This window comes from Balearica regulorum, chromosome 2 (assembly GCF_011004875.1).
Source record: "Balearica regulorum gibbericeps isolate bBalReg1 chromosome 2, bBalReg1.pri, whole genome shotgun sequence".
Taxonomy (NCBI): Eukaryota; Metazoa; Chordata; class Aves; order Gruiformes; family Gruidae; genus Balearica; species Balearica regulorum.
In genome coordinates this window covers 2499504-2526508 of record NC_046185.1, presented here as the reverse complement: position 1 = coordinate 2526508, position 27005 = coordinate 2499504, and the positions used below count along the sequence as shown (strand labels likewise).

The following is a 27005-nucleotide window of genomic DNA, read 5'->3' as shown; positions in this document are numbered from 1 at the left end:
GGGGATTCAGTTGCCAAAGTTTGTTGTTAGTGGTGGTAGCATTGCTTCACGGCTGCAGCAGAAGATGCAGGGCTAGTTATTTACAGAGCAGTCCTGCTGCCCCATGGGGCTGATAAGTCTGTGTACTCAGACCTCCTAAGTTGGGTTTTGGCATTCTTTGAGCACGGGATCAGGTCAAGTGATGAGGACTGTTGTGAGATGAAAAGGATCAGTCACAAGCCATCAAGTGTCTGGAGAGACACCATGAGATTCGGCTGACTGTCTGCTGCTACAGCTACAGGAAAATGCTAGTTCTGCCCTCCAGCATGCCCTGCCTTGGTGACAGCAGGAACCAAGCCAGCCAGCTGGGTCTTGTATGTTGGCTCATTAATGCGTGAGAGAGCATCGTGCCATGCAGGTGTGAGATCCAGTCCTGTACCTGCAGAAGGTGGGATCCAGCAGGTCTGCATTGCCAGGGGACCGCTCATCCCACAGGGAATGCTTGCTCTTAGAGGTTCTGCCTGGCTCCAGCCACCAAGTATTATCTGCTTCTCTGTCTCCGGGAGGAGCATAATAATAGCTAGGCATTATAATAACTGATCTTCAGAGGCCTTCCAAACCTTCAGAAATATTTGCATAAAAGCTTTTTGCTCTTGGAAGAGAAAGTGCCTCGGGAGTCTGTGGTTTTGATTCAAGGACACTCTTACCTTCCCTTGGGAAAGATCATCTGTGTCAGTAATTAAAGCCTTTAACCTGTCTAACTTAGGAAATGCAGACCTCACTGTTTAGGAAGGTGCCCCGTGCACAGCAAGGTTAGGCATGGAGAAGACGACGAACAGTGCAGCAGCTAGCAGGGCAAGGCTAAATCACATCCTCCTGGCTCTGGGCTGGATCCGATGCCCAGCTGAGGTCAGGCAGAAATCTCCCCTGAGGGTTCGCAACTGTACGGAGCAATGTTTTATGATGCTGCCAAACGAAGTAGACTATCAATCTGTCCCCGTTTGGAAACTTACAGGATCCTAAAATATAATTCTCAGATGCTGAGGACAGTCCTGCTCGTGGGCTCTTTTCAGACAGGAACTGCCTGAGGTGTAGGGTGTATATTGGTCCTTCAAGGGGACAGTTGATAGAGCTGTGTGGACCGAGGGCTGGCAGAACTGAAGGTGATCACACAGAATTACAATCCACAGGGAGAAGTCTGCAGTGTCATAGTAAGTTTGTGGGGGTGTTTTTGTTTGTTTGTTTTCCCTACAACAACTCAGAGGAGCCCCAAAAACATCCTACGAGGAGGTATTGTCTCTCAGGCACCATAATTTTTCTGTAGAGTAATTGGGCTCCTTGGGATGTTTATGGTCCAGCCATCCCATAAGTCTTGCAGTGCAGCTGCTTTATCTGAAATTCCTGTTTTCAGGGTGGGATGTCCAGTGTCCAATCTACATAGTCCCAAACTGTCCAAACTCCTGACTGCATGTCCTACATGATTACAGGAAAGTCATGCACCTATGCATGATGCAAGGCAGCGCGAGGAGCAGGACACTCTGTAGTCTCCATGGGCTTCACCCTACTTTTTGAAAGCCTCTGATGCACTGGATAAAGAGAAAGGCAGGGAGTTTTCTGTGCCTTCTGGGACTTTAATGCAATCTCAGTCTTGGTGGTTACTCACTGGTTTCCTTTAGAGGGCATGTACAATAAGTCTATTTCTTCTAGCAGTCACCACCAGAAAAGTATCACAGGGAGGGGTCATATCTATAGCATCTCATGGATACTTGTTGCTGATCACATCAGTGCCTGTCTTTTCAAGAAAAGTTTTGTAAAGTCTGGAAACAGCTTCCCTTTCCTTCTGTCCGTCACCTAGTGCATTAATGTCCCTGCCAGAGCTGTAGATCAAGCAGTAACACAGCTTGCCTGTCCTGACAGAGATGGATGAGTCCCCTCAGATACAGATAGAGAGGGAAATCTGTTACGGCCCCAGTGCCCTATGAGACGTCAGTGCACTTCTATCCTTCTTGGACCTATGCATGACATATTATATATTTTCTACTGCAATACTCCAGCCAGCTGTGGAGGAATAACATTGCAAGTGACGTGTACTTCATGTGATCCCATGCAGGGTGTCTGTGCTGGGGTTTGCCAGTACCCCTGTTCCAGCTCCACTGCCCTTAACTAACATCTTCAGTTTTAGCTCCAGCTGCAAATGCGGCCTTTCCCAAGTCCTCCTGTGGAGGTATTGAGGGGATATCAGTGAAAAAAGGCAGCGTTGTGCTTGCAAAGCCTGTCTACACGGGGGCACGCAGGGAGGTTAATCTGAATATTCCCATTAGTTCCCCTGTGTTAAACCCAGTTAAAAGTACCCCCTAATTCAGCCTGTCTGACTGCACTTGCAGCGTGCAACCAAGCAGATTGAATTATGGTCCCAGGAGCCCCTTTTTAGCCCTGGAAGAGAGCAGACGAAACAGGGCTAATGCAGTGAAACCCAGCCACACCTCTAGAGCCTGAGGATTTAACTTCCCTGCTTAACCTGGGCTCTCAGGCTGCCGGAAGCACCAAGCAGAACTACTTCCAGGGGACTATTTTCCCAGGCATCTGCCTTACCCCGAGGCCACCCTTTCCTGGAAACACCTTGTCACCTGGACTTCCAGATGTTGTAGGAAAGAGGTGGTCCAGTTCCCCTGTTAGTCCAAAGCAGCTGGCACAAGGTACCAGCAGCAGACCGCATTCAGGAGAGGAGTCACACTTCTTTGGCCTTTGCTGAGCTGCTGCCCAGCAGTAGGTATTGTCTGTGGGACTGGAAAAGCAGGAGTTGGCTTATTCTCCAGTGCCTTTCACAGCACAGGATGCAGGATAAGCTGAGCAGCATGATACAGTGCTGCTGCTGCCTGCCAACAGAGCATGGTTTAATGGCTTTCGACAGAAAGGAAAGGGGGAGAGGAGAGAGGATTCAGAGGCTCTGAATCAAATGCTCCAGCTTTTCTCTTGCTTCCCTAGTAAAGGGGTCAAGAATATGGATGGAATAAATTAATTCTCTTTACAGAACTGGCAGAAGCCACACACTGAGGACTGGAGGATGCTCCCATTGGGAAGGGGCTTGGGGTTCGGTGGGCTGATTCCCAACCTCAACTCAGTGCTGAGCGTGAGCTGTGAGCCAGAGCACCATGGGGTTCAGGACGGCTTGTATATCCACGCGTGTGCGTGCTATGTATTTGTATAAAGGCACACGTGCAAAATATGTGCAAGGATATAAAAGGGTGAATGTGTGGGAACAAGTGAGTGCTGGTGCCTGAGTGTGAGTACAGACACACGCGAGTGTGTTTCTGTGCACAATCAGGGCTGCAGGGTGTTGGTGTGTCAGTGTGGACGTAAGCACATATGAGGTATGCAGGTATCTGCAAGTACAAGGCAGTATTTGTATGTATGTGTTTGTGTGTGGACAACACAGAAGTATGTGTGCAAGCGTACAAATGCACACAAGTACCCAGATGAGGCTGTTAACACAAGCCATCCTTCATTTGTACAATTCATCTCCAGGTAAAAGCGCACGCATGCAGCTACGTGTACAATATATGTTTAAACGTATGCAGGAGCTATAGAGAGTGTGTGTGTGTGTGTGCGTGCAGGGGGATGTGCACACACAAACCTCTGTACGCCTTGCTGTGCGTGCCAGACTGGGGTTGCATGTTCTGCCTGCATCCCTGCCCGCTGTCTTTATTTACAGCTGTTTGCTCTGAAGCCAGGATGCCCTTTGCTCGTGTTCCCTTTGGGGGAAGGGGATAAGTTTGGCAGCCACGTGCCCTTCTCCCTTCTGTGGCCATCTGCCATAGAAGTGCCAGGCTGCTGAGGGCTTTCAGTGGCACGTGGTGGAAGTCCGACTTGACTTCCCAGCTTGCACGAAGGGACTCCAGGTCCGCTCCCTGGTGCATTTCTGCTGCATTTCACTTGGTGCTTGTCTGTGTAGTACCTTGTATGTTCTGAGAATGTAGTTACACAGTACAGGCATTTGTATGTGCTGGTGGAGAGCTCTGATTCACAGCTCCAGGCCTTTAAGTGTGGGGAAAAAAAGGAGGCTGGGGAAACCTGAAGCCCATCTTTGGTGTGCTCTAACTCCAGTGAATCAATAGTCAACCGGGTGCAGCTCTGAAGCAACTTCAAGGCAGGCTCAGGTGCATGGAGAAGAGACAAACATCTGCGCTATTGGGATGCTCAGCATCATCTGAGTGTAAAATTCAGAGTAGAGTCACTGTAGCTCCATGTACATCTTTGCTGGATTGATTCTGTTCTCCCTTTATGGACATAAGAAAGCCCATCTGGATCCAGAGCAGGACTTGCCAAATGGTTCTGTCCCTAAACCTGCAGAGCCTAGCACCATCCTGAGGAAAACAGGTCTGTATCCTCTGGAAGATTATTTCACTTTGCTGGAAGCCAAAGGTTGCAGCCTGTGCATGATGTGAGGAAGGTGTGTCATGACCACAAGTACTTCGGGGCTGGGGTTGTCCAAAGCACAGACCACCAGCACTAGGTAGAGGCTCAAGCAGGTCATGTCCTCTGTGTCTCTGTTAAGAACACAAGAAGAAGTCTCCCCGTTAGACTTCTTTGTTTAAATTCCTTGCAAGACTGAGGCAGGTTCAGATGAACTTCTTAAAATACCTCATATTTTAATTAATCCGTAAACTGCACCGGCAGGCAAGCCAGAAACACAACAGTACGCATCATAATCACCATAAATTTAGATTGCTAGAATTTGGGAGTCTCAGTATTTCTTAAAATCCCTTGACAACCATGTGAGAAGTTGTTCTTTATCTTTACTGATTGGGCTAAAGAAAACCCTCCTGAGTTAGTATTCTTAGTGGATCTCTTGTCTGCTTTATGAATTAGCCACAAAAAGCCACTAGCGCGTATTCCATAGCCCAGGAAATGGATTGCCCCACAGTGGAGATCCTAACTGGGAGGGGGGGTGTGTGTGTGTGCAATATTGCCCCTTCCAGTTGCAGATACCTTGTAGAGCTCTCGCTTTCATGCTGGGAGCCCACAGGGAGTCCATGTCATTGCTCAAGGGTGGGTAGGACTGGGATGTGGGGAGAAAGTGCTGAGATCTGGCACACTGTGAATAAGGATGGGGAAAGTTTGCCCCTATTTTTAAAGCGAACGAAAAGACTTGTTTTCATTTTCACCTGACTGCTTGTGCACCGTGCTAGGAGATGAAATGTTCCGCTAAAACGTAGCGGCAAAAAGAGGACACAGTGCCTGGGATACAGCCTTCATCTAATGATGAACTTTCTGTGTGTCTGGGCAAATCAGTGTAAGCTTTGTGCCTCAGTTTTCCCTGAGTCTACTGTGCTAATAACATCAGACAGCTCTTCTAAATGTCATGAAATTTAGGAGCAAGGAGCTCCATTAAGTGATAGTAAGTAGCAAAAATAAGTATTATTATTTATTACTGAGAACTGATTATGTAAACATGAGCTTTATGATTGAACTGGTCATCCATGTAAGATGAGCTCACATCGTGTCAGCTTTGCCCATCACGCCTCGGTCGTGTGAGCAGCGTCGAGTACCGCAACATGAATTTTAGTCTTCACGAAGCGGAATGGGACCAGGGAGGCTCAGGGCAATCGCTGCGAGACCGAGCACGCGACACCAGCCCGTGCATCCCACCGGCTGCCTGAGCTAGCGGTGGCCTCTCAGCCGCGTGGCAGAGCAAATTAGCAAACGCGTGCAGCATCCATCCCGCTCCGACAGCCGGCTCGATGAAGGGCACTGCAGCTTCTCCCACCTCAGGGAGAACCGATGTCTTGCAGCCGACCTGCTGCCCCAGCAGGAAGAGCAGAGGTGAGCAGACCCATGGGGCAGGAAGCACTGAGCCCTCCTGGAAGGTGATGGGCAAAACGCTGCTCCCAGAGAGGACAGATCCTCTTTGCCCTGACTATCGGATTTATTGGGATGCACTTTAACCCTCTGTCAGGAGCTGCAGAAAGAAAGGTAACTGACATGGCCAGGTCAGAAAGCTCCATTACATGGCATATAATGATTTTCAGACTTGTCAAGACACTTTCCAGGGCTTTGCAAATACTTTGATTCAATTACAGCAATGACCCTTTGGAAGATGCAAATTAATCTCCCAGAGCTGCCCTCTGCTTTAGGCCAGAGGTACCTCTGAAGGTGGTTTAATGTACATGTGCAATGTTGGTGGGATGGTAAGTCAGGCAGGGGAGTTGCTGCCTGTCCCTGATAGAGAGCCAGGGAACAAATTCACCCTCTGCCAGAGCCTGGTGCCTTGCAGGGTGGCCCTAAGCCTGACCTAGCAACAGCCTAGATCTTCCTGGGGTGAGTTCTGCAGGTTTGAGGACAGTCGTTCTGGTATGGATGGAAGTGCAGGCAGCAAAGTGGGTGGAAGCACATCAGTTCCCCTCAGCTTTTGGTGATGTATCCAATCTAGCACCAGCTAGCCAAGGGGACAAAAATGGAAAGGGTCATAGTTGCATTGATGAGTTATGGGCTGTCCTCAAAAACCCAACTGCTGTCATTTGCAGGTGGGGAAGGAGAAACCAAGGGAGTGATTTATCCACTGTCACCAAGGAGGAGTAGAGCTGAGCCACAGCTCAGATCTCCCGTCCTTTCTTACAGCTGTGCTGGTGGCTCTGAATAAAAGTTAGCTACGTCCTGTGTTTGGTGAACAGGAGCCCAGAGGAGGCCAGGATTCAGGAGAGTGCTGGTCTTTTTTTAGCTGTGCATATTATTTATTTAATGGTGATTTTAGCTCATATGTCAAATCTTAAGGAATGCTGAGCATCCTTCAGACCTCAGCAAGACTCCTGACAGCTTCAAGGGCACTCCACAGGATTTGGACCATGGATTATCAACATGCATGTGAATTTTTTCCGGTTTCAACCTTAATCTGAGGCTGGGGCACGACTGCTGCAAAGGGCTGTTTGCATGTGTTTTGGCTGTCAGCTGGGATATCTTTGTCTTTGATCTTCCATATGGGCCCAAAAGAAAGCTTCAGTGATGTATCCCTGCTCTCGGGAAGTTTATTGTGTTCAGCCAGACCCTTTCCAGTCCGTGTGTCCCACGCATCGGTCAAAACCGTGCTGGAGAGTTTGCTGACATTTAACAGCATGTGCCTGTTTAGTTACTGGTAATGATGAGCAAAGCAGAGCACTGCAATACAAATACCTAAAATCCAGGCAGCTTCAAGAAAAAGTGTCTCCGGAGCTGTTGCACACGTGGCAAGGCAAGGAGAGTGGAGGGAGCTGCCTGTGTCTAATATTACTGCAGGATCTGGGTCCTGGCTGGGAAAATCATCCTTCAGCTGCAAAGTTACCTGGAGGGAAGGGAATTTTGATGCCTAAGGTGTAATTTACACATGTCAGCACATGGGGAGCCAGCGTGAGTGCAGTGGTGTAGCACACGCACGGCTGCGGCTGTATTGCAGCCCTAGCATCTTTGCAGTCATTAAATTTGCACTGATTAGTTCCAGCAGAGAATCTGCTGTCCATCCCCAAAAGAAACAACTTAGGGTGATGGGGGGTAGATTGAAGATGCTCTGGCTGAGACTCCTGCAACAGGGCAGGGGAGGAAACAACCTGCAGCTCAGAACTGGCATTGGCTCAGCACGATGGAGCAGACGCACAGGAGACCCCCGTGCCCACACGAGGAACAGCGCGGAGATGATGGAGAGGTTTATCCCCTTACAGTGTCCTCAGGAGTATTATGTTTTTGGGACAATAGTTGTTTTGATTTTTTTTTTTCCATGTAGATATAAAAAAGAAATCCTTCTCCCCCTCCACCCCCCTTTTTTGAAGCTGCTGCGTTTCTCTCCACTTAGGCATCAGCGTCTCAGAAGTATTGTTAGAAATGGCATCACTTTGTTGGGCATTTCCCTGCTTCCCATTTCATTTCCACCCTATTCATTCAGTTTACAAGTGCAAAAGATGCTTTTGCTAATTGCCAGCTCTGCCGGCTCCTCCTGGGATCTGGAAAGCGGCTGAGATTGTCCTGCCTGTAACATCTTCAGCAGCAGTAAAGAGCTGTTGCCGCAGTCTGTGAAACAGGACTTACATGACTCCTATTACTGTCGTGCCCAAGTATTTCACAGCCTTCAATGTGTTGCTCTTGCAACTACAGCTGAACAAAAAACTCCTTTTCTAGGTCACTTACAGTTCTGAAATTTCTTTAACATTTGCTTTTACCCAGATTAATGTTTTAGGAGAGTTTTGGTGAATGAAAAAGGCAGGAGAGAGCACTGTAGGTCAAATGACAAATGTCATTTTGCTTTTGAGGCTTTCACAGTTAAGATGGCTTCAAAATGCAGCAAAACTGACAGTAACTCTCAGGACATTTCTGCTGCTCTAAAGATGGAGCCACGTGGGGACCTGGTCTCAGGTCCCCTGAACACGGGGCTTGCAAGGAGCACTTTTGTTCTCCTGGCCTCCCCTCCCAGGAAAGCTATCAGAAGAGGCGGCCAGGGAGCCCCCAGCTTGTGAGCAGTACTCCTTCACTCTGACATCGTTTGTCATCTCAGGAAAGAAAGAAAGATCAAACAGGAGGATGAAGCAGGAGCTGTCACATCCACTGTATGTTTCCTGCTCATTTCTGTTACCCTTGGGCAGCTGAAGGCTGGGACCAGCAGCTTCATCACTTTCGTCCTATCCTGACTGCCTACTCGTTGTTCAGTGTGTGTGGAAGACCTTGATTCACAAGCCAGCAATGTTGGCAGGGCCATTTGGTTGGGCTGGGGAGAATATGGCAAGCCTGTACCAGCGTTGTGGTTTCCAACCCTTTTTTTCCTTCAGGACCCCTGAGTGTCGAACTAAAAATCCTGATAACTTCATTCCCTCTACACACACGTGCACACGCTTGGACCCCGTTTGATCCCCAGATCCTCTCTCCCCAACTGGTTCTCTTTCCCTGATGGCCCCAAAAACTTCCTTCTCTGCAAAATCTCTGCTGTTTATTCCTTAGAGTAAAGCTGAACAACTCCTATTGCTATTGCCAATGCTCATTTGCTTCTCTCCTCTGGACGTTCCCCTCTCCCCACCTTCCCAGATGGGGTGGAGAGAGCTGCAGCAGCAGGAACCCACCTTATTCACCCTCTGCAAGACCAGGCTGATCTCTTCCCACTGAAACTCCTGGCTTCAGGTGCCAGCTTGGATTTTGGAGACAACACCCTGGCACTGTGCAGCCTCTGCTGAGCCAGAAGATAGAGTCATCGAACGGTTTGGGTTGGAAGGGACTGTAAAGACCATCTAGTTCCAACACCCCTGCCATGGACAGGGACACCCTCCACTAGACCAGGTTAAAAGCTTCCTGCTTCCAGGATAAAAGCTTCCTGCTGTGATTCTACATTTCATCTGCGTTGGTGATACTAGCTGGCTTATTCCCACGTTCCTTGCCTCCCCTGGGCCTTAGGAAAGACAGTATCAGGAGAGTTGAGTGCATTTTGTTGTTATCATCGGCTTAATACCTGACATCTCAGTTAGTCTCAGCGGTACTTGTGAGTTTCCCAGCTTGGGAGCTATAGACCCAATCCTGCTCCCTCCAGGTTCTGTGCAAGGCTGTTTCACAAGTTGGTGCTTTTGACTAGGAGAAGCTGGTTCGCACTTTGCAAGGACGTTGCAGCGCGGAACCAGAGCCCGAGGAATCTGCACAGGTCTGCAGGAGGTGCAGAATCAGGGTTTTTGCGATCAGCCTGCCAAGGAAGAAGGCAATGATAGATGTGTTTGGCGCTGGCATGTGTGCATTTTATTGTTGGGCAGATTGGGGTGGATGGATGGTCAGGAAAAAAAGACACTTCACCCCTAGGACTGCACCTTCTGCTGTGCGATCAGCAATTTCGGTAATAAAGGCCAGTCCTAATGCTGCAAACCACAAACAGGACAGCACAGACATTTTTCAGTATAAATTGCTTTAGCCAGCACAGTTATCCTTTGTGCTGCCTTATAATTGGCAGGTATTTAATTAGCTGAGGAGTATTTCCGTGTCTTCTTACTAAGTGGGAAGTCAGAAACTCCCTGTCTGGTGAAGACTCCTTGAGTCCCTCCAAAGCCTGTCACCGCAGCTCAGCTGAGCTTCAGCACATAAAATACAGCAGGCAGTTGAGTGCAAGCTTGCACAGATGCTGAAACATCTGTCCGATTTGGACAAGTTTGTTGGCTGAGGGTAGGGATGTTGCTGGGGGTGTGAGATAAAATCCACTGTCTGTGTTTCTTGGGGAGCACTCTGTCCTTTGTGTTGCCTAGATGTACGGAGAGAAGGCAGGATGGGGAGGAGGAGGAGAAAGCTTAATGAAGAAATGTTGCTGGGAGGAGAGAGAGAGCTTTCCACCAGCCTGTATCTCTAAAAGCTATTTTCATTACCAGAAAGTGGTTTTAAAAGGTTGTGATAGCAATCCCTCTTTGCACGAGTTCCAGGGGCTGGCAGAGTGTTTGGTTACCAGCGTAGCTTTGGTTAAATACATTTTCAGCGGCAGAGCTGGGAAATGACTCCCCCTCCTCGCCCATGACCTCCTTTCCTGAGAAAAGCGCAAGCAGATCTGTGTCGCTCCGCTTAGCACCTGCTCCTTATCCCTGCTTTTTGCAAAATGCTGGGGTGCTATGTCTGCAGGTCAGGCGTGTCTTTTCTCCCAGCCAGATCCAATGTAGGAATTAGAGCAGACCCGACAATAGTCACGCCGTCCACTTAAAACCATTGGGCTTGCATGGCGGGGAAATTTTCCAGCAGGAAAACCTCTGCCAGCTTTGCAGGTCTGGAGCTTGATTTGTGTTTCAACCTCCTGCCAGTCCAGGCAGGCTTTTAGCAAGCTGGAGAAGGGAAGTTTGCTCCACTGCTCTCTAGTTTCACTTACGATCCTGAGCTTTGCTGTCAGTGGCTTTCTGCATCCCTGCATCCTCGCTGCTGTTGTGCATGTCAAATTGTGACAAGGTACCGTTCCCAGCAGCGTGGCTCGGGGCTGAAAGGGATCGATGAATCCAGCCGCCTCTCTGCTTGCTGCTCTGTTCCCGGCTGAGCAGAGCAGCCCCTCTGTGGGATCTCGCCCTCTCCCTCTGATTGATCTGGGTCCTGCCCATCAGGGAGCTGTTTACATCGACCACGGGGTGAGAAACCATCTGATCAGCACCCAGGAGGGCTGGGAACAGGTTGTTCAAGGAGAGGGGGCAGCACGATCTTAAACATCAGCATTTATTTATTAGCATTTATTTAGCCACTAGTGCACCAGCCCCCTCACTGCATTAGCATCGTCTTTATTTCCCAGAGGTTTCCTCCTCTCCTGCTAATGTAAATCCAAAGCAAACCCTCTAGTAGATTCCTTTATACACCCACATAAGTCAGAAATCACACTGATCCCACCAGGGTGGGCTTTTGTGATTTGCTTTACATTTTATTTACCCACTCCCTCCCCAAACCTGTGAAAAACTAGCATATAATGTGAAAGGACATCTATAGTGGCTGCAGACACAGAATAACGATGAGGAGGCGGCGAGCAGAGATGCAGCATCCCTAAACCAGGATCCAAATGACCTTCAGGAATGGGCAGATGCTGCTTTCCAAAATTTGAACCCGGAAAAAGGGAGGCACTCCACTCATTCAAGGGGCTGACAGCTCTGCTTCTCTTGGCTACTCCGCTTCCCTGAAAAGCTCATTTTGCAGATTGCAGAGGAAAAGGAGGCCAAAGGGAAAGGAAGGAGCAAAGGAAAGCACCAGCAGAGAAAAAAGTGCAACTACCTGAACTCACACTGACTAAACCTTCTCGTCTACAGAGCAGCATCCCTGCGTGCATGTGTGTGCGTGCCTGCCTCTTGCTGCTGTCATCTGGCTCTCTGAACGCCCGATCGCTCCTCAGGCCTGATTCAGAGCTCACTGATGTCCAGCTGTAGCCTTGAAGTGGGTCTTGATTTTGATTTTGGTGTTTTCTTGAGGTTCTGATCTTGGGACAATTGTACCGGTAACAGCAAGGCTCAAAGTTCTGTCTCTCTGTCTGAGGAGCAGGGTTGGACCAAAACAGACAGAATAACACAGCCAGAAGCAACCTGCTGTTATTGCGGTCTGTACAGTCGTTAACAAGTCTGTACTGCCCTGGAGAACCTTATTGGTATGCTTGAAAGACATGATAAAAACATTTCAGGGTTTTAAAAATGTTAATACCACGACCCCCTCCAGTTCCTCCACCACCTCCTTACTCTTATGGAAACTGGGTCTTAGATGCTCCACTGCAAAATGTGCGTTGCTTCTGCTAAAAGGAGGTGGCAAAGTGCAAGTGACCTTTCTTCCGGCAATCCCAGAGCGGTGATGTGAAATGGTGCAAACACGTAATGTGCCGTGATGGGACAAGTATCTTCTGTGCCCAAGGGTGACCTGCTTCACCTGCTTGCACTTTGATGGGGATGTTTGCTGAGCTCTCTCGCTTTCGGTTGCAAAGAAGCAGGTGTAAAAGGCGCGCTTCCACTTCGAGCTCGCCCACCGTTCCTTTGGAGTTATTTGGCAAGAGATAGATTAGGAAATGCTCAGTGAACAGACAGCCCCAAAGGGCTCGTCAGCTACCTTGGATTCAGAATAATTTCAAAATACCCCCAGAATTTGTTTGTATGGTGCCAAGCTCTTCTCAGAGAATTTCTTGCACCTCCTCCCCTTTGCCTCAGCTAACACATGACTTTCCATTTTTTAGAGTGATTGCCTTTGCTCTGCTTTTAATGCCCCTTCTCAGCTGGAAACACTGGAGCGTGAAGCTCTCCAGAGTTCCCAGGTCCAGATATGTCTGTTACTGTGATCCAGTTGCATCTGTGAGGACTTTATTCTTAGGAGATTTGTGGGAGTTTTGCTAAGTGCATCGAAGTAATTTGTACCTTTAAAGGACTGCATCTCCCTCTTGGTTACGGTTAATCTTTAATCCAGCATCTTTATCTTTGCCTGCAGCACCTTAATTTGGTTCTTGATTTAATTTCTTTTACCGTCTGCTACCTCCTCCTATTCCCAGCCCCTCTGTCATCTGCCTGATTTATTTTTCTTTGTCTCTTTATCCGCTAGCCCTGCATTCAGCCATTAAAATTTTCTGATTTAGGTTTCTGAGAAGCAGCATACCCTGGAGCTACTGTTTTGGTGGTGAGAGAGCCATCCTTCTTCCCAGCCTGGCCCTGGGGCCTCCTGTACTCTTCGAGAAGGGGCTGGGACATCGGCAGCGATGTGTGTTTGCTGCTTTGCGAAGTGCTGCTACAGGTAGACAACAGGCAGTCTGTGTCTCTGTCCCTGACTTTGCCATGAAAAGTTGGGAAGAGCATCAAGATTGCCAGGGCCATATCAGAGACAAGAAGGCTGAAAGAAAAAGAGCACAAATGACAGGGGATCCTGACCAGAGCTGGGATTTGCAGGTTCTTTGTTCTGAGCTTATAACACACTTTCACCTTCCTCTTTCCTTTCAGTCGCAAACATCAAAGCAATGTTCAAAACCCCCAGCTGGACATGCAAAGGAAAGCCTGCTGCCCTGCCATTGCCAGGGTTTGGTGTGACCATCCACGGGATGATGGCAGTGGCCATCTCCCCATGCCAGCTAACCGTCCTTCTGCTCCCGTGAGCTCTGGCTGAGGTCCTGGGAGGAGCTCTGACTCCTTTTAGGCTCCGTTGAGATCATCTAAGAAGATGGAAGTGCTGAACAGTGAACAGGACATAGATGCTGCCATGTCTGAGGCAGCCTGACCATACCCTGAAGAGGATGTGAGATATCTCTTACCAGGTGTTTGTATTGCTCTCCCTGCCTTTAAAGTGAGTGCATTTGTAGATCCTTGACTAGCCAAAGGGAGCATTTTCAGCTTGTTATCTGCTGGCTGCAATGCCTTACATTTATTTTGGCATCTGGTATGCTCAGCAAAAGCATTTACTACCTTGTTTCCCCATTCTTCCCAAGCCTCCTTTCCCGTGAGACTTGAGCATGGGACCATGATGTCCAGGCATAGAAAACAGTGTACTCTGCTAATGTGCTCAATTCCTCTGAGGATTTTCCCAGAAACGTTTTCAGTACATATGACAAGGCTGCTGCTTATCACTTTGGTGCGCTATCGTTTTCTGTGTAACCAGGAAACTTTCCCAGTTTCTCGGAAATGATCGTAGGATGGCCGGCTGTTGTGTAAGGCAGAGAAGGAGCATTGCGTGGACCACCTACGGATTAATGCCTGGTGTGGAACCACATCATTTTCTAAAGAGAAAAGCAGAGTACCAATCTTTCGGACCGTGATCCAGTTTGACTCTGCCTAACATGAGAAGGACTGACTGCATAACCAGCCACAAGTCTTCAACATCTCAGGCATTTCATGGTAACTGAGAAATTACAACTGAAAAACTGATATGAAAGCTGAGAGGGTAAGCTGAACATTTTTGTGTCCAGCTGGAACATACACTCTTTCTACACGTTTGCTAAAGCTGGCGGTTTCAGGAGGGTCGTGCAGGGTGGTACGACCAGTGGGTGATAGCCCATTCAGCACAGTCCTGGCTCCGGCTCCTGCTTTGCAAGACCTGACAAAACTTTTCCATGCAAGCTCTCTAGTCAAGGACACCCGAGGAGCTGCCCCTGGAGAGAACGGTCCTGCAAACCCTGGATAAGCAGCTGTGAATGTCATGTAGGGGTGGGAGGGAGACAGATATATCACTCACTGATTTCACCTTGTCCTTTGTTGGAAAGGAGCCCTATATGATAATGAGACCAGTCATCTTACTGCTCATTCCATTCCCCTCTTGTCCCAGTGGTATACTTCCCTCCACTCGGGAAAGTCAACTTCAGAAAGTCCCAACCTCTGTTTACGTTACATTCACAATAGCTCCTCTTTTCACCTTTTTCCCAAGATGACCCTGATATCTAATGAACTATTTATTGCTCTGACATTCCAGTGTAGCAGGAAAACTCCAATGGGGCAACTTTGCCCAAAGATAAGATCAGGAGGTGTGGCCTGGGCTTCTTGCATGGGAGGGATTCCAGAAATGCCATAATGAACCTTTTAGCTCTGGATAGCAATAGCGAGTTCAAGAGCAGAACCTAAAGTCTTGGAGGGATAAAACATTGGTTTACTGTGGAAAGTAGTCCAAGGTCATCTTCTGCAGTAGCTGACAGGTGAGCTGACCTGGTGATACCAGTGCTTGCAGTGTAGCTAAATCTGAGAATGATTTTTTCTTTTTTCTTAAAGCCATGAAGTCATGGGATTATAGGGAGCTGTAGGCTTTTCTGTTTCACAGGGTTCTGTAGAGGAGCTTGAAAATGTCATCCTTTTAAAGGAGAAAATCCACAAGACAAAGAGACTTCAAATATGCTATAAAAAAAAAAACCAAAAAAACCCTCATGATACTTCAAGCCAAATTCCTGATGTCGTATGTAAGTTCAGCTGTGATACTGTGGAAGAGATCAGATCTGTTATTTATTAAGCAACCACTAGAACTGGGGTAAAGAAGGAATATTTCCCCAGGTTTGGTGAGCAGGAGCTATTGAACCAATTTCCTCTGCAACATGAATATTGTGACACCTCACAGTGATTTTCACATTTGTTTCCGTTTTAAAGCCCAAGGACACCAACAGTGTCTTTGGTTTCTCCCATTCTTCTCTATGTAGTCCATGGTATCGAGTCTTTTGTATCAAAACTTTGAACTCATGGCACGTGTTGAGGATTGTTCAATGGCTTACTGGGTAGGTGACCTGCAGCAGAGTGGTCCTTCTGGGGGTCCATCCCAATGAAACATCTGTCCTGTGGCTGCCTTTACCAAGGAAGTTTGGTCAGAAAGTGCAAGAAAATTACAATTGCAGGGTACAGACCCAGTGGCCAAGTTCTTCTCCCATCCCACCCTTCCTTGTGCACTGGGGCAGGTCTTTGGAGAACAAGGCATGGTGCAAACTTCATCTGCAAGGGATGATGTCTGTATTTCAGGCCTTCTCCTGGAGCTGTGGAGCAGGGATGTAAAGGGGGAGAGTGCTTATTAATTATCAACCGCATGCTCTGGATTTTAAACAGTAGCCTAAAGCCCAGGAGGCTGACGATGTTGGGAAATGCTGAGCTTCCTCTCCGGTGGGATAGCACGGCCTTCTGATGAGAGTCATTACAGTTCAGCGTCATCTGTATTTATGGTGTCTGAAAAGATTATCTCCAGATAATCTTACGGATATTTAGCCAGCCATATGCTTTGTTTCAATGGTAATATGTATTTCGTTTTGCGCTTTAACATTGTTTATGTTAATTAAGGCTTCAGATTGGATGCTGCATATGGGCTGTTTGATTTTTTTCTGGGGCTAATTTGCAGATAGTAAGTAACCTTGTTCCCTGCAAAATGCTCCAATTCAGTTAGCCACGATTACGAATTCACAGCTGGGAAAAGGCCTTGCTTTTAACCTCCTTATAAGTTTCTCTTCCTGCTCCTCCCTCCCCGCCTCAAAAAAAAAAACCAAACCAAAAAAGGACCTGAAGAAAATCCAAAATATCCCTCATTTCCCATAGGTCATGAATCTTTTCTTAAATCACCATTGTCTTAATTTTGCTTGTGTCAGTTCTGAAGTAAATCAGCTGAAAACACCTGCAATTAGGGGCCTTGGAAAAAAAAAAAAAAAATCTACTCTGATTTAATTTTCCTTGCACCAAGCAACTGGATCAATAGTAGCCTTTTTTTTTTTTCCTTTTTTCCATTTTCATTGTTTTTTCTAAAGAGCTAATTTAATAATAGTTGCTAATCTGATTATTGATTCTTTCCTACCAGCAGAAAATTGTTTTGTTCAGTGCCAGGTCTATGCTGTCAGGGTAGAGGTGAGAAAAAGGGCACCAGTGCCAAACAAAACTCGTAAGGAAGCAGAGAGATCTCAACAGTTGAACATAAAGTTTTAGAGTGGCTCCAGAGACTTGTGTGGGTTTTTTTCTGAGAAGAAACGAGGGAGCACAACCAAAGGATGTATGGATGTATGCATTGACTGGAAGGCAATGTTGCTCAGTAGTTTCAGGAGTGACTTCTTATTCCAAAGACCAGAGTCTATTAATGCCCTCCTAAACGACTGTATCGCCTTTGCTTGCCTCAGTTTCCTTATCACAGAATCATAGAATGGCCTGGGTTGGAAGGGACCTTAAAGATCACCTAGTTCCAACGTCCCTGCAATGAGCAGGGACACCCTCCACTAGATCAGTTGCTCAGAGCCCCGTCCAACCTGTCCTTGAACGTTTCCAGGCATGGGGCATCTACACTCTCTCTGGGCAACCTGGTCCAGTGTTTCACCACCCTCATCATGAACTATTTTTTCCTTATATGTAGTCTGAATCTACCTTCTTTTAGTTCAAAACCATTACCCCTTGTCCTATCGCTACAGGCCTTGCTAAAAGGTCTGTCCCCATCCTTCTGAGGAGCAGAGTTTAAGTGTTAAAAGGCCACAGTAAAGTGTCCCTGGAGCCTTCTCTTCTCCAGGCTGAACAAGCCCAACTCTCTCAGCCTGTCCTCATAGCAGAGGTGCTCCAGCCCTCTGATCAGCTTCGTGGCCTCCTCTGGACTCACTCCAACAGCTCCATGTCTCTCCTGTACTGGGGCCCCCAGAGCTGGATGCAGTACTGCAGGTGGGGTCTCACAAGAGCAGAGTAGAGGGGCAGGATCACCTCCCTCGACCTGCTGGTCACACCTCTTGATGCAGCCCAGGACACGGTTGGCTTTCCGGGCTGCAAGCTAAATGAGGTTAATGACACTTGATTTCTTTGAAAAGAGTGTAGGGAAAGTGCTGGGCAATCAGTTATGGCATCGAAGCTTCAGTTTTCAGATTGGGTTACATGGATGTCACCAAACTGGTGCTGCACTTCAAATTCGGAGATGCAGAAATGCATGATTTTTCTAGGACGATAGGGTTTTTCCTCCAGTAAGCCTAGGCTGACTTGCTGGATGTGTGAAATATCTCGCAGGATTTTCAGTAGCATAACTGAGAGCTCAGCTTGGCTTTGAATCAGTGGATTGATCACAGAAAGGCAAAATTATCTCTTGAAAAATAGGGTGACCCTTGTGAAACAGTTTTGCAGCTTTTATTCAGTTCTTAGGAAGGTCTAAACTAACCAAAGCATGATTACTGCCTTGGCACTGACAGCATCCAAAGCTTCCCAAGTAGCTAGAGTGTTAAAGATTGATTTTAGCGCATATTTAGCTTAATGTTTAATTTATTTCAGTGTTTTACCTATCTGGCATGAGATCCTTTGTGAGTGTTTTAGCAGATAATCAAAGATTTTAATTTATTTTTAATCAGCCTTTTTTTTTTTTTTCCCCCAAAAAAAGTTGCAAACCTTTTCATGTCCGTTTTTCCTGGGAACCATCCACTTTTTAATCCAACCCTGAGGTCCTGCAGAAACGGTGACTCTGACACACTTGCCGCAGAAAAACGATTGTACATTTTTTTTGTCCCGAGCTATTGTGCGGAGCCAAAGTGTTTGAAAGGCACTCTGGGGGCAGCCTTTGGCTGGAAATGAAAATTGCTTTTGGGAATCCCACAAAAAGGATTAACTTTGACTTCATCTCTGCTTCTTTCTCCAAATTAATAATCAATCTGCCAGCTGGACCCGTGCCAAGCACTTGCATGACCTGCCTCGTTAGCAAGGGGGGAACGGCCCATGTGAAGCAAGAAGTATCAGAGAACCCAGAGAATCACTGAGGTTGGAAGAAGCCTCTGGAGATCGTTTACATTATTTAAGTCTCAAATATATACCCCACTTGAAAAAATGACTTTCTGATCCATGCCTCTTCCCACAACAAAGGCTCTCCGTTTGTGCAAATTCCTGTTCAGAACAGCATTCCTACGTCGGAGAGTCCTTAAGCGTGTGCTTAGCTCCTATTTAAATCTACAAGACAGTGCTTAATTGCTTTTTCCCATCAAGTGCTCAAATAATGTTCATAGCCATGTTGTAACATATGGTGAAACATTTTCTTGTGGAACATCATTGGAATTACACTGGAGATAAATCTGACCATAGACATTAGAGACAGAACCAACTTGTCAGGTTTTCTGCTTACCCCTTCCAGTACAATGTTTTTTACGCCAGTCTGGTTTGGGGATTGCTACAATTCCTCTTTGACTGGCTTGTAATCAGTCTGACTACACCGTTCTCTAATATTCTGCCCACGTTTTCCCTTTAGTACAGTTCCTCTTTCTTCCCTCCCCTCTTGAGACCGCCTGGAAATAATTCTGCTTCCTTATTAGTGTACCTGGATTCAATATTTGTGAATAACTCAAATTCTGCTCTTTTTCTTTGCCACCGAGCTGTGAGCATGGGTTTTCCATTACAAACCCAGTGTATTTTTCTGCAGAATCAGAGGTTTTGATGGGAAGATAAAGGCTCAGTAACGATCTACAGACGAAACCTGTGCACACAGGCGTGCACACAGGCGTGCACACATAAACACACACATGTACCTCCCCTCACAAACCTGTTCAGTAATATCCCATTTTCTTCTACAGCTTTTAATCAGGTCCGTGATGAAAGTATTTTGCATACAAATATGCAATATCCCCTTTTTGTTATATCCTTTTTTTAATGATTTGAACAGATCCCAGTGAAACAATCTTTATAGTACAAAATTCAGTGATCAGATCACTTAGGATTTGACGTCTGCCCTGAACTATGAGACTTTTAGCAATACTTGCTGGCTGAACCTTCGTCTGGATAGAACACTGTCTCCATCCAACGAGACCGAAACTCCCTCAGATGTGATTCCCTGGGCCATGGAGAGATCCCATCGGATCTCTCTGGGTGGTATCGAATATGTCACCTGCAGCAGATGTTGCCTCAAACATTCAGCAGCCATGAGCAGGACCACCCAAAATCACAAGACTGGCATTATTCACCGGATTTCTTATCAATACAGCTGGGATTTTGAACCCTTCCAGTTGCAACTGAGTCATGCGTTTTTAGGAGTTTCTCTGCAACCACATGAACTAGAAATTAATTTTAAAATAAAGAAACGCAGGCTGAATCCAGAACCTAGGCTTGAATGAAGGTTCATACTATCACACTGGGAATAAGGCAATAGTGGCAACTTGCCTAGGTGCCATGAGCAAACCTTTGGATGACGTATCAGCTAGCCCTTGTGATGGTGCAACGCCCAAGGAACCTTCGCTCAGCTCTCTGAAGGCTGAGCTCAGCCTGCCTCTTGCCACGAGCTAGCACGTGGACAGTGAAAAGAGGCTGGTGAGTCTCCTGGCATGTCCTCCTACCACCAACCCACCTCCAAGACACGTCCCAAATGGGCACAGATGTGTTCGTATCAAAAGGATTGCAAGGCAAAGAGAATAGGTAATTAAGCAGATTTTCAAAGCAGAAGGTAAGGATGGGAGAGGAGCAGTTATTCTTCTGAGGAGCTTTAAACCAGAGGAATGGGCATGCTCTTTGGAGCACCCAGCATTTGAATATTCTGAGTCATTTAATAACTGGTAATAATCAATTAATAATCACTGGTAGTAATGAGGGACAGATTTTCATTTTCTATTAAATGGCATAGTTGGATTCATTCTGAGGTGATTTACACTGAGTTTCTGACTCAGCACATCCCACAGCACCCATCCTTTATGTGATTTATAGCAGCTTTTAAAGCAAAAACTGGATGGCTTTGATCCAATTGATTTCTTTGAATCCAATGGGACAAATAAGCAGGCATCAGACCCAGTCTTATAAGAACAAAGGGTGGCTATTTTTTTTTTTTTTTCTTGCCTAGATATCACTTTGTGCTCTTTCTGTACGTGCATCTAGAAATGGATATCAGACCGTGCCAAGTGTGGCTTTGGCCCTGGATAGGATTTATTCTGATGTTGCATTCACTGCTGTACTGTCAGCTTTTCTGCCACGAGAGTGTGAGACCAGGCGCAGCATCTAGGGATTGTTATTTGTTTTCTGATACCTTCCCTGGGGTTTCCTGGTTTGGTAGGCTTTCCGATTTCTTCTGCATTTTTTTACTTTTTCTTTTTTTGCTTTTGGATGAGGTTACTTCTGTTGATGCATGGCCCAAATCTGTCCTAGTCTACTCTGAAAGCTGATAAATGAGTAAAGCTGGGCTTTGGGATTGAAAGTGATGTTAAGGCAATTGTATCCACACATTTCAAGAGAGTTCAAATTGCTTGGGGGCAGGGGTTGTAAGTGTGTATCAATGTACACATATTTAATGCTTTAAGAAGGATAACTTGCAGTGTGTCCATCTGCTGTGAAAGCCTGCTTAAACGGAAAAAGTTAAGGATAACTGGGAGCCCTTTTAAGAGTACTTTTCTAGATATCCACAAACCCATAAATGAAAAAGATAACCACAGCACTAAAAAAACCTCAACTAAACAAAAAAAAAAAAAAAAAAAAAAGCAAAGACAAATAAACCAATATCTACAAAAATCAACAGCAGTCTGTTTTAGGAGGAAAGTAAAAGCTGTTGTAGAGACACAGACAAAGGAAAAATTGATAGCAAGCATTACAAATTAAAAGCTTGAAACAGATAAGAGAGGAAAAAAAAAAGTAAGAATTTTGTGGTTCAAGATTGTTAAAGTGAATAAAAAGGAAAATTTAGACTACACTAAAACCAAAATAAATTCTAATGGTATTGGTTTGTTACTAGCTAGAAATGACAGATTTATTTATAATAATGCAGAAATTTCAATAAATGCCTGTATTCTGTAATTGGAAGAGAGCCTGGTTACTTAATCCACATCCCAGACTAATGAAATACTTTTCATTACACCGGGAGCTAGAAAACATGGTATACATCATCTAATAAAATGAGACATTTTTAAGAGAAACAAGACGGACTAATTTTGCATGCAAGAGTTTTAAAAGAGCAGGCTAAGGCTAATTGGGAATCATTGCTCTTTAGTTAAAGAAGGGTGGAAGTATTCCCAAAATCTGGAGAGGAGCATGTATCTGTGATCACAACCGTCTCGCTCCAGAGCCACCCGCCTCACATCTGTCTTCCGCACAATAACACACCATCTGATACAGGATCCAAAAATTGGGGGATTGTGGGTAATATTATGATTATAATTGAATAATAGCATGCTCATTAAAACAGAGAAATTAATAGCAATCAACTTATGGAAAATAGATCTTGTCGAGCTAAATTAATACTTTCTATGAGAATACATAACTGGTTGGTAGAGTCTGAGCATTTGTCATTATTTGTACACATCGTAAATAAGGCATTTGTCTTGGAGACAGTGAATAAACAGAACGACTGGCTAATGCAGTTCTTGGAAATATAGGCGGTACGTATAGGGGAGAATACAGAATTTGTATTCCCTCTGAGAATGGCCTCGGATTGCTCAGTCGTTTCCATCAAGGGTGTTGTGCAGAAGGTGCATGGAAGAGACCAGAGAATGATGCCTGGTCCTGAGGGTCTGCAAGAGATGATGTGAGTTAGCACAGTGTAGAACATGTGAGGAGCTGACTGTTCAGGGAAGACAGATTTATGTCCCATCAGCTGGATGGACGTGCAGTAGGGTACAGACATTTAGAAAGACCTGAATGGGCACCAGAAAAAAACCAAACTCTTCTGGATTGTGTGTTGCTGACAACTTGCACAGTAAAATTCGTGGTTTTTTGGTTTTTATTTTTACTATGAAAAGTGCTTTAGTCCAAAAGGGAGATAATTCAGGAAGGCTCAATATCATGTGTTAAATTGGATCCAAGTAGATAATTGCAACAGAATCGACAGCACATGTTGATGCTCTGTTACCCTCTCCTGTTCTCTCTGCTTTCCTGCAGAGTGATTTAGGGAGGTGGAGGGAGGCTCTGTCTCCCTGCGTGAGGAACGGGTCAGTGTGTGCATGGAGTCAAGACCTGCAAAAAACTTCTCTGCAACTCAAGGCAGGTCTGCTGGAGTCGGCAGTACGGAGAAGTCCAGGCCATCTGTGATACACCTAAGGCTGCTGAGCAGCTTGGCTCCATCTGGAGCTGCCTTGAGCTTGCTGCTGGCATTCTTGCCTAGGTCCTCTCCTCTGAGGATGGTCAGATGTGGCGAGGGGATATATTACACCCATGTTCCTCCAGTGAAAGCATATGGCCCTTTTGCTCTGCCTCCACATCCTGCCTCAGGTTTCAGAGAAGCCCAGGTTATCCTGACCTCCCCACCTGTAGCATTTCTGGACTTACTCTCCACATTTGCACCCCGTGTGTGACCATGTTCCAGGACAGTGGTCTGGACTAGACGAGGAAGCAATGGGTGGAAAATGACTGTGCTTTTTGGGTGATGACTGTACCCCGGCATGTGAGGCAGAGCAGAAGATTCCTCTTTTCCCTGGCTTAGCCCTTAGTGCTCACATGGAGATGGGGCTGCAATAACTTTTCCGGATGAAACCACCCCACCTGTGGGATGATGGCCAACTTCACATGGAGTCTTTCCCATCTATGAGCCTTTCCCTGCTCTGCTGCTCCTCCCTAGCCTGAAAGGATGCGACGAAGGAGCAGGGACTCAGTCCCTGTGATCTCTTGAGGTCCCTCTGGCCATGAGGCAGGGGCATCTCTGTCCTGCCCAGAGCTCTGGGGATGCGGAGGAGGTCTGAGGGGGGTCCTGTCATGACCTATGGAGACCCTGACCCCAGAGATCTGGGGGGGGGAGGGAAGAAGGGAAGGAGGGATGTAGAGCTGGGGGGCTGGGGAGGGGGAAGGGCTGGCATCTGTGGAATGATTGGGGGGAGGGGGTGGGCGAAGGGTAGAGTCACATATTGGGGTAATTGGGGGGGTGCACTCCCCTGTGTGAATCATGTGGGTGGGGGATGGGGGGGGAGAGATGAGGGGGAACATACCTATATGGGGTGTAGGGTGAGGGGGGTCGTATATATGGGGTGAGGGACGGGGCTGTGGGGTGAGCAAGGTGTATATCAGGTCTGTGGGACAGGTCTATAGGGTTATGCACCCATATATGGGATATGTGGGGCAGAGCTATGGGACTGTGCAGCCTTCCATGGGGTGTATGTCACAGGGCTATAGGGTTATCCATCCACATAGTGGGTGCGTGGGACAAGGTTATAAGGTTATGTATCCCTATATGGGATATATGGAACAGGGCTATAGGGTCAGGGAGGCGTATATGGGATATGTGGGACAGGGCTATAGGGTTATGCATCCATATATAGGATACGTGGGACAGAGCTATAGAATTATGCATCCTTATATGGAGCGTATGTCACAGGGCTATAGGGTTATGCATCCACATAGCGGGTGTGTGGGACAAGGCTGTACAGTTATGTGTGCATGTATGGGATACGTGGGCTATGGGGTTAGGGAGGTGCATATGGGGAGAGTGAGGCAGGACAGCCCCGGGGGGGTGTTAGGGGTGGGGGGCGATGGAGGGGTCAGAGCAGGGCGGGAGACCCGGGGGAGGACCAGGACAAGGACCAGGAGATCCAGGTCCGGGGGTGGTGGTGGGATGGGATGGGGGTGGGGGTGGCCGACGGTGGCGGGGGGGGGTGTGTGTGTGGGGGGGGGGGGAGGCTGCGGGGGGCGCGGTGCCCGCTCCCCGCCCGCCCTGACGGCCGCTCTCCCTTCTCTCCCCGCTCCGCCGCCCCGTCCCTCCCTCCCTCCCTCCAGCAGAGCCTCCGCCTCCGCCTCCCCGCCCGGCGCCTGGTCCTGGCGCGGCTGCCGAACGGTCCCGCTCGACGCCTCCCGGACTAAGTGCCTGTGTGACCGGCTCTCCGCCTTCGCCATCTTAGCCCAGCTCAGCCCCGACATGGTGAGTCCCGCCGGCGGCGCCGCGGAGGGAGGAGCAGAGGGGAAGGAGGTGTGTGGGGGGACACACAGACACAGACACAGACACACACACGCACGGGAGATAGGGGAAAATAAAGAGGGAGGGAAGGGGACGCGACCGGGATGGAGCGGAGCATCCTCGGCGTGTGGCTTTTCGGGTACCGCGTACCTGCGCGAAGGGGCTCCGGGGACAGACCCGAGCCCTGCTGCAGTCCGGTATCGCCGGGACCGTGGCGACACACCGTGAGGCTTTACATCACCCTCCCCCTTCACCGCCGCCCTTCCTCTCCCCTTCCTCCCGACCCTGACCGCAGATTTTGGGACACACACACATACACGCACGACACGGACATGTTGGGGCTGCTGCTGCACTGCTTCCCCCCTTCCTTCCTCCCATCCCTCCATCCCTGAGCTGTTCGTTTGAATATGAATACCGCTAAACGTGGGGGGTGACCAACCCCCGCCGGGCGTGTTCACTCCCGTGGGCTCCCCACGCACGAAATCTTCGCACATGTCTTTTTTTTCTTTTTTTTTTTTTTTGGGGGGGGGGAGAATCGCCCTGCGCCGCCCCTCTCCCTTCCGCTACTCCACAACTCGATCGTGTCTCCCTTCCCTGCCTCGGGGTCCTTCTGGTTACCCCACGCTTTTTGGTTTTTCTGGGGGGGGGGGGGGGGCGCAGAGTGGTCCCCACTCAGGAATAGGGGACCGTGGAGGAGAAGAGTTGCGAAGTTTTGTCCGCTGTAGGTGACACGAAGCCGGTGCCGCGTCTCGGATGGAGCCTCCGGAAAAAAGTGCGAGATTCCTAGAAATTATCACCAGGCGACTGCACCCTGAGTCAGAGAGCGGGGCGGGTGCCAGGGCACCAAAGGCGACACCAGGGTGGTCAAAAGGGGCTTCTCAGGCTCTTCTCTTCCACCTTGCGTTGTTTCTTTTTTTTTTTTTTTTTTTTTTTTTTTTTTTTTTTTTTTTTTTTAAAGTAGTTCATCCCTTTTTTGGACAGTTCCCAGGTTCATAGAGCAAAGCCTCCCCCCACCCCTCCACCTAGCACTTCTCCATCTGCCTGGGCACTGGGAGTTACTGGGCCCTTGTAATTATTTACTAATTATGCCTTGCTTGTTAAATGCTGGTTTAATTCAGTGAAAGGGGAGGGGAAAGGAAGAAAGGAAGGGTGATGGTGTTAAGGGGGGGGGGGGGATCACATTTTCCAAGATGAAGGTTTGGTTTATTATTAGAAACACTAATGTATTTGGTCCACTAGTTACCATGGAAACAACATCTGCACTGAAGTGGTTTTAAAGACACAGCGTTGGTTGTGTTTGCCCGGGCCCCATGCAGGCCCAGCCACTACAGCGTTGTGAAATGGGCTCGGGGGTGTCCGGCAAAGCCTCTCTCGGGGTCTTCCTGAGAGACGCACCGAGCTTTTGGTCTCGGCAGAGATGCACTGGTTGAAGGATGCTCGAAGGTAGGACCAGGACTGGGTTCCTACTTGGAAGGGGCCTGGAAGGAGCTGGTTGCATCAATGCCGGCATCTCTGTACTCATCTGCTTCCACGGGTCGTTGTTTCCCTGTCTTCCCACCGGGCAGGCTGCGATGTGCGTGAAGCTAAGCGGGCAGGGAGATAGCCTGCTGGGCTAATGCTCTCCAGGAGTGGCAGCCAGCCTTCTCCAGCTGGCCAGGCTGAGCTCAGGTGAGCCAGCCCGGACCCATCTCCTGCAGCTCTGTACCCTGCTGCTCCGTGCCTGTCCTGTGAGCCTGCAAGGCTGTGTCCTGCCAGCAGCAAGGCTTCACCCTTCAATCCAAGCTTAAGTGTCTGGCTCCAGAGGTTGTAATGACCACCACAGCGATTGATGAGTGAGCCTCGTCCCTCACGGGAAGGACTCTGTGCTGTCATTGCGAGCAACCCAGTCCTGACAAAGTTTAGGGAAGCTGCATGGTCGGAGAAAATAAATTGTGATTTTTTTGCTGCAGAAATACTTGTAAGGCAGAGCCTGAGATGAAGGTAGCCCAGGCGTGCAGCTGAGCTGCTGGTGAAGGTCCTCAGCTGAGCCTTCTTCTGGAAGTGGGCAGAGAACTAGGCAGCGTGGGAAGAGAGAAAGGAGTCTTTGGCTTGGCTAAAGCAGAACTTTCTCTAACGGAGGGCTAAGACTTTATCACACGTTCACACGATGCTTGGTATTATTTAGCTGAGCAGCTAGGAAGAAAAAATGGTTAATTTGATGTGGCCAGATCCTGCTACTCCCTCGGCTCTAGGTGTTTGGAGTGTTATCTGGATAACACAGGGTTGGTGTAAGCCCTTTATCATCCATGCAAGTATTTTCACATCGGAGAGTGGGCTTGGCT

The 27005-nt window shown here is 47.9% G+C and overlaps 1 protein-coding gene across 11 annotated transcripts in view; it reads left to right on the top strand.

Annotated features, from left to right (window-relative positions):
* Positions 1-27005, top strand: part of ADGRB1 (adhesion G protein-coupled receptor B1) — a 279324-nt gene that overhangs the window by 167722 nt on the left and 84597 nt on the right. For 8 of the 11 annotated variants that reach the window (XM_075743189.1, XM_075743188.1, XM_075743194.1 and 5 more), the window contains one exon: positions 24507-24648. In XM_075743189.1, coding sequence (XP_075599304.1) covers positions 24507-24648 — 142 coding nt within the window. The remainder of the gene's footprint in view (positions 1-24506; positions 24649-27005) is intronic. The other 3 variants (XM_075743190.1, XM_075743187.1, XM_075743197.1) reach the window with 1 other exon arrangement.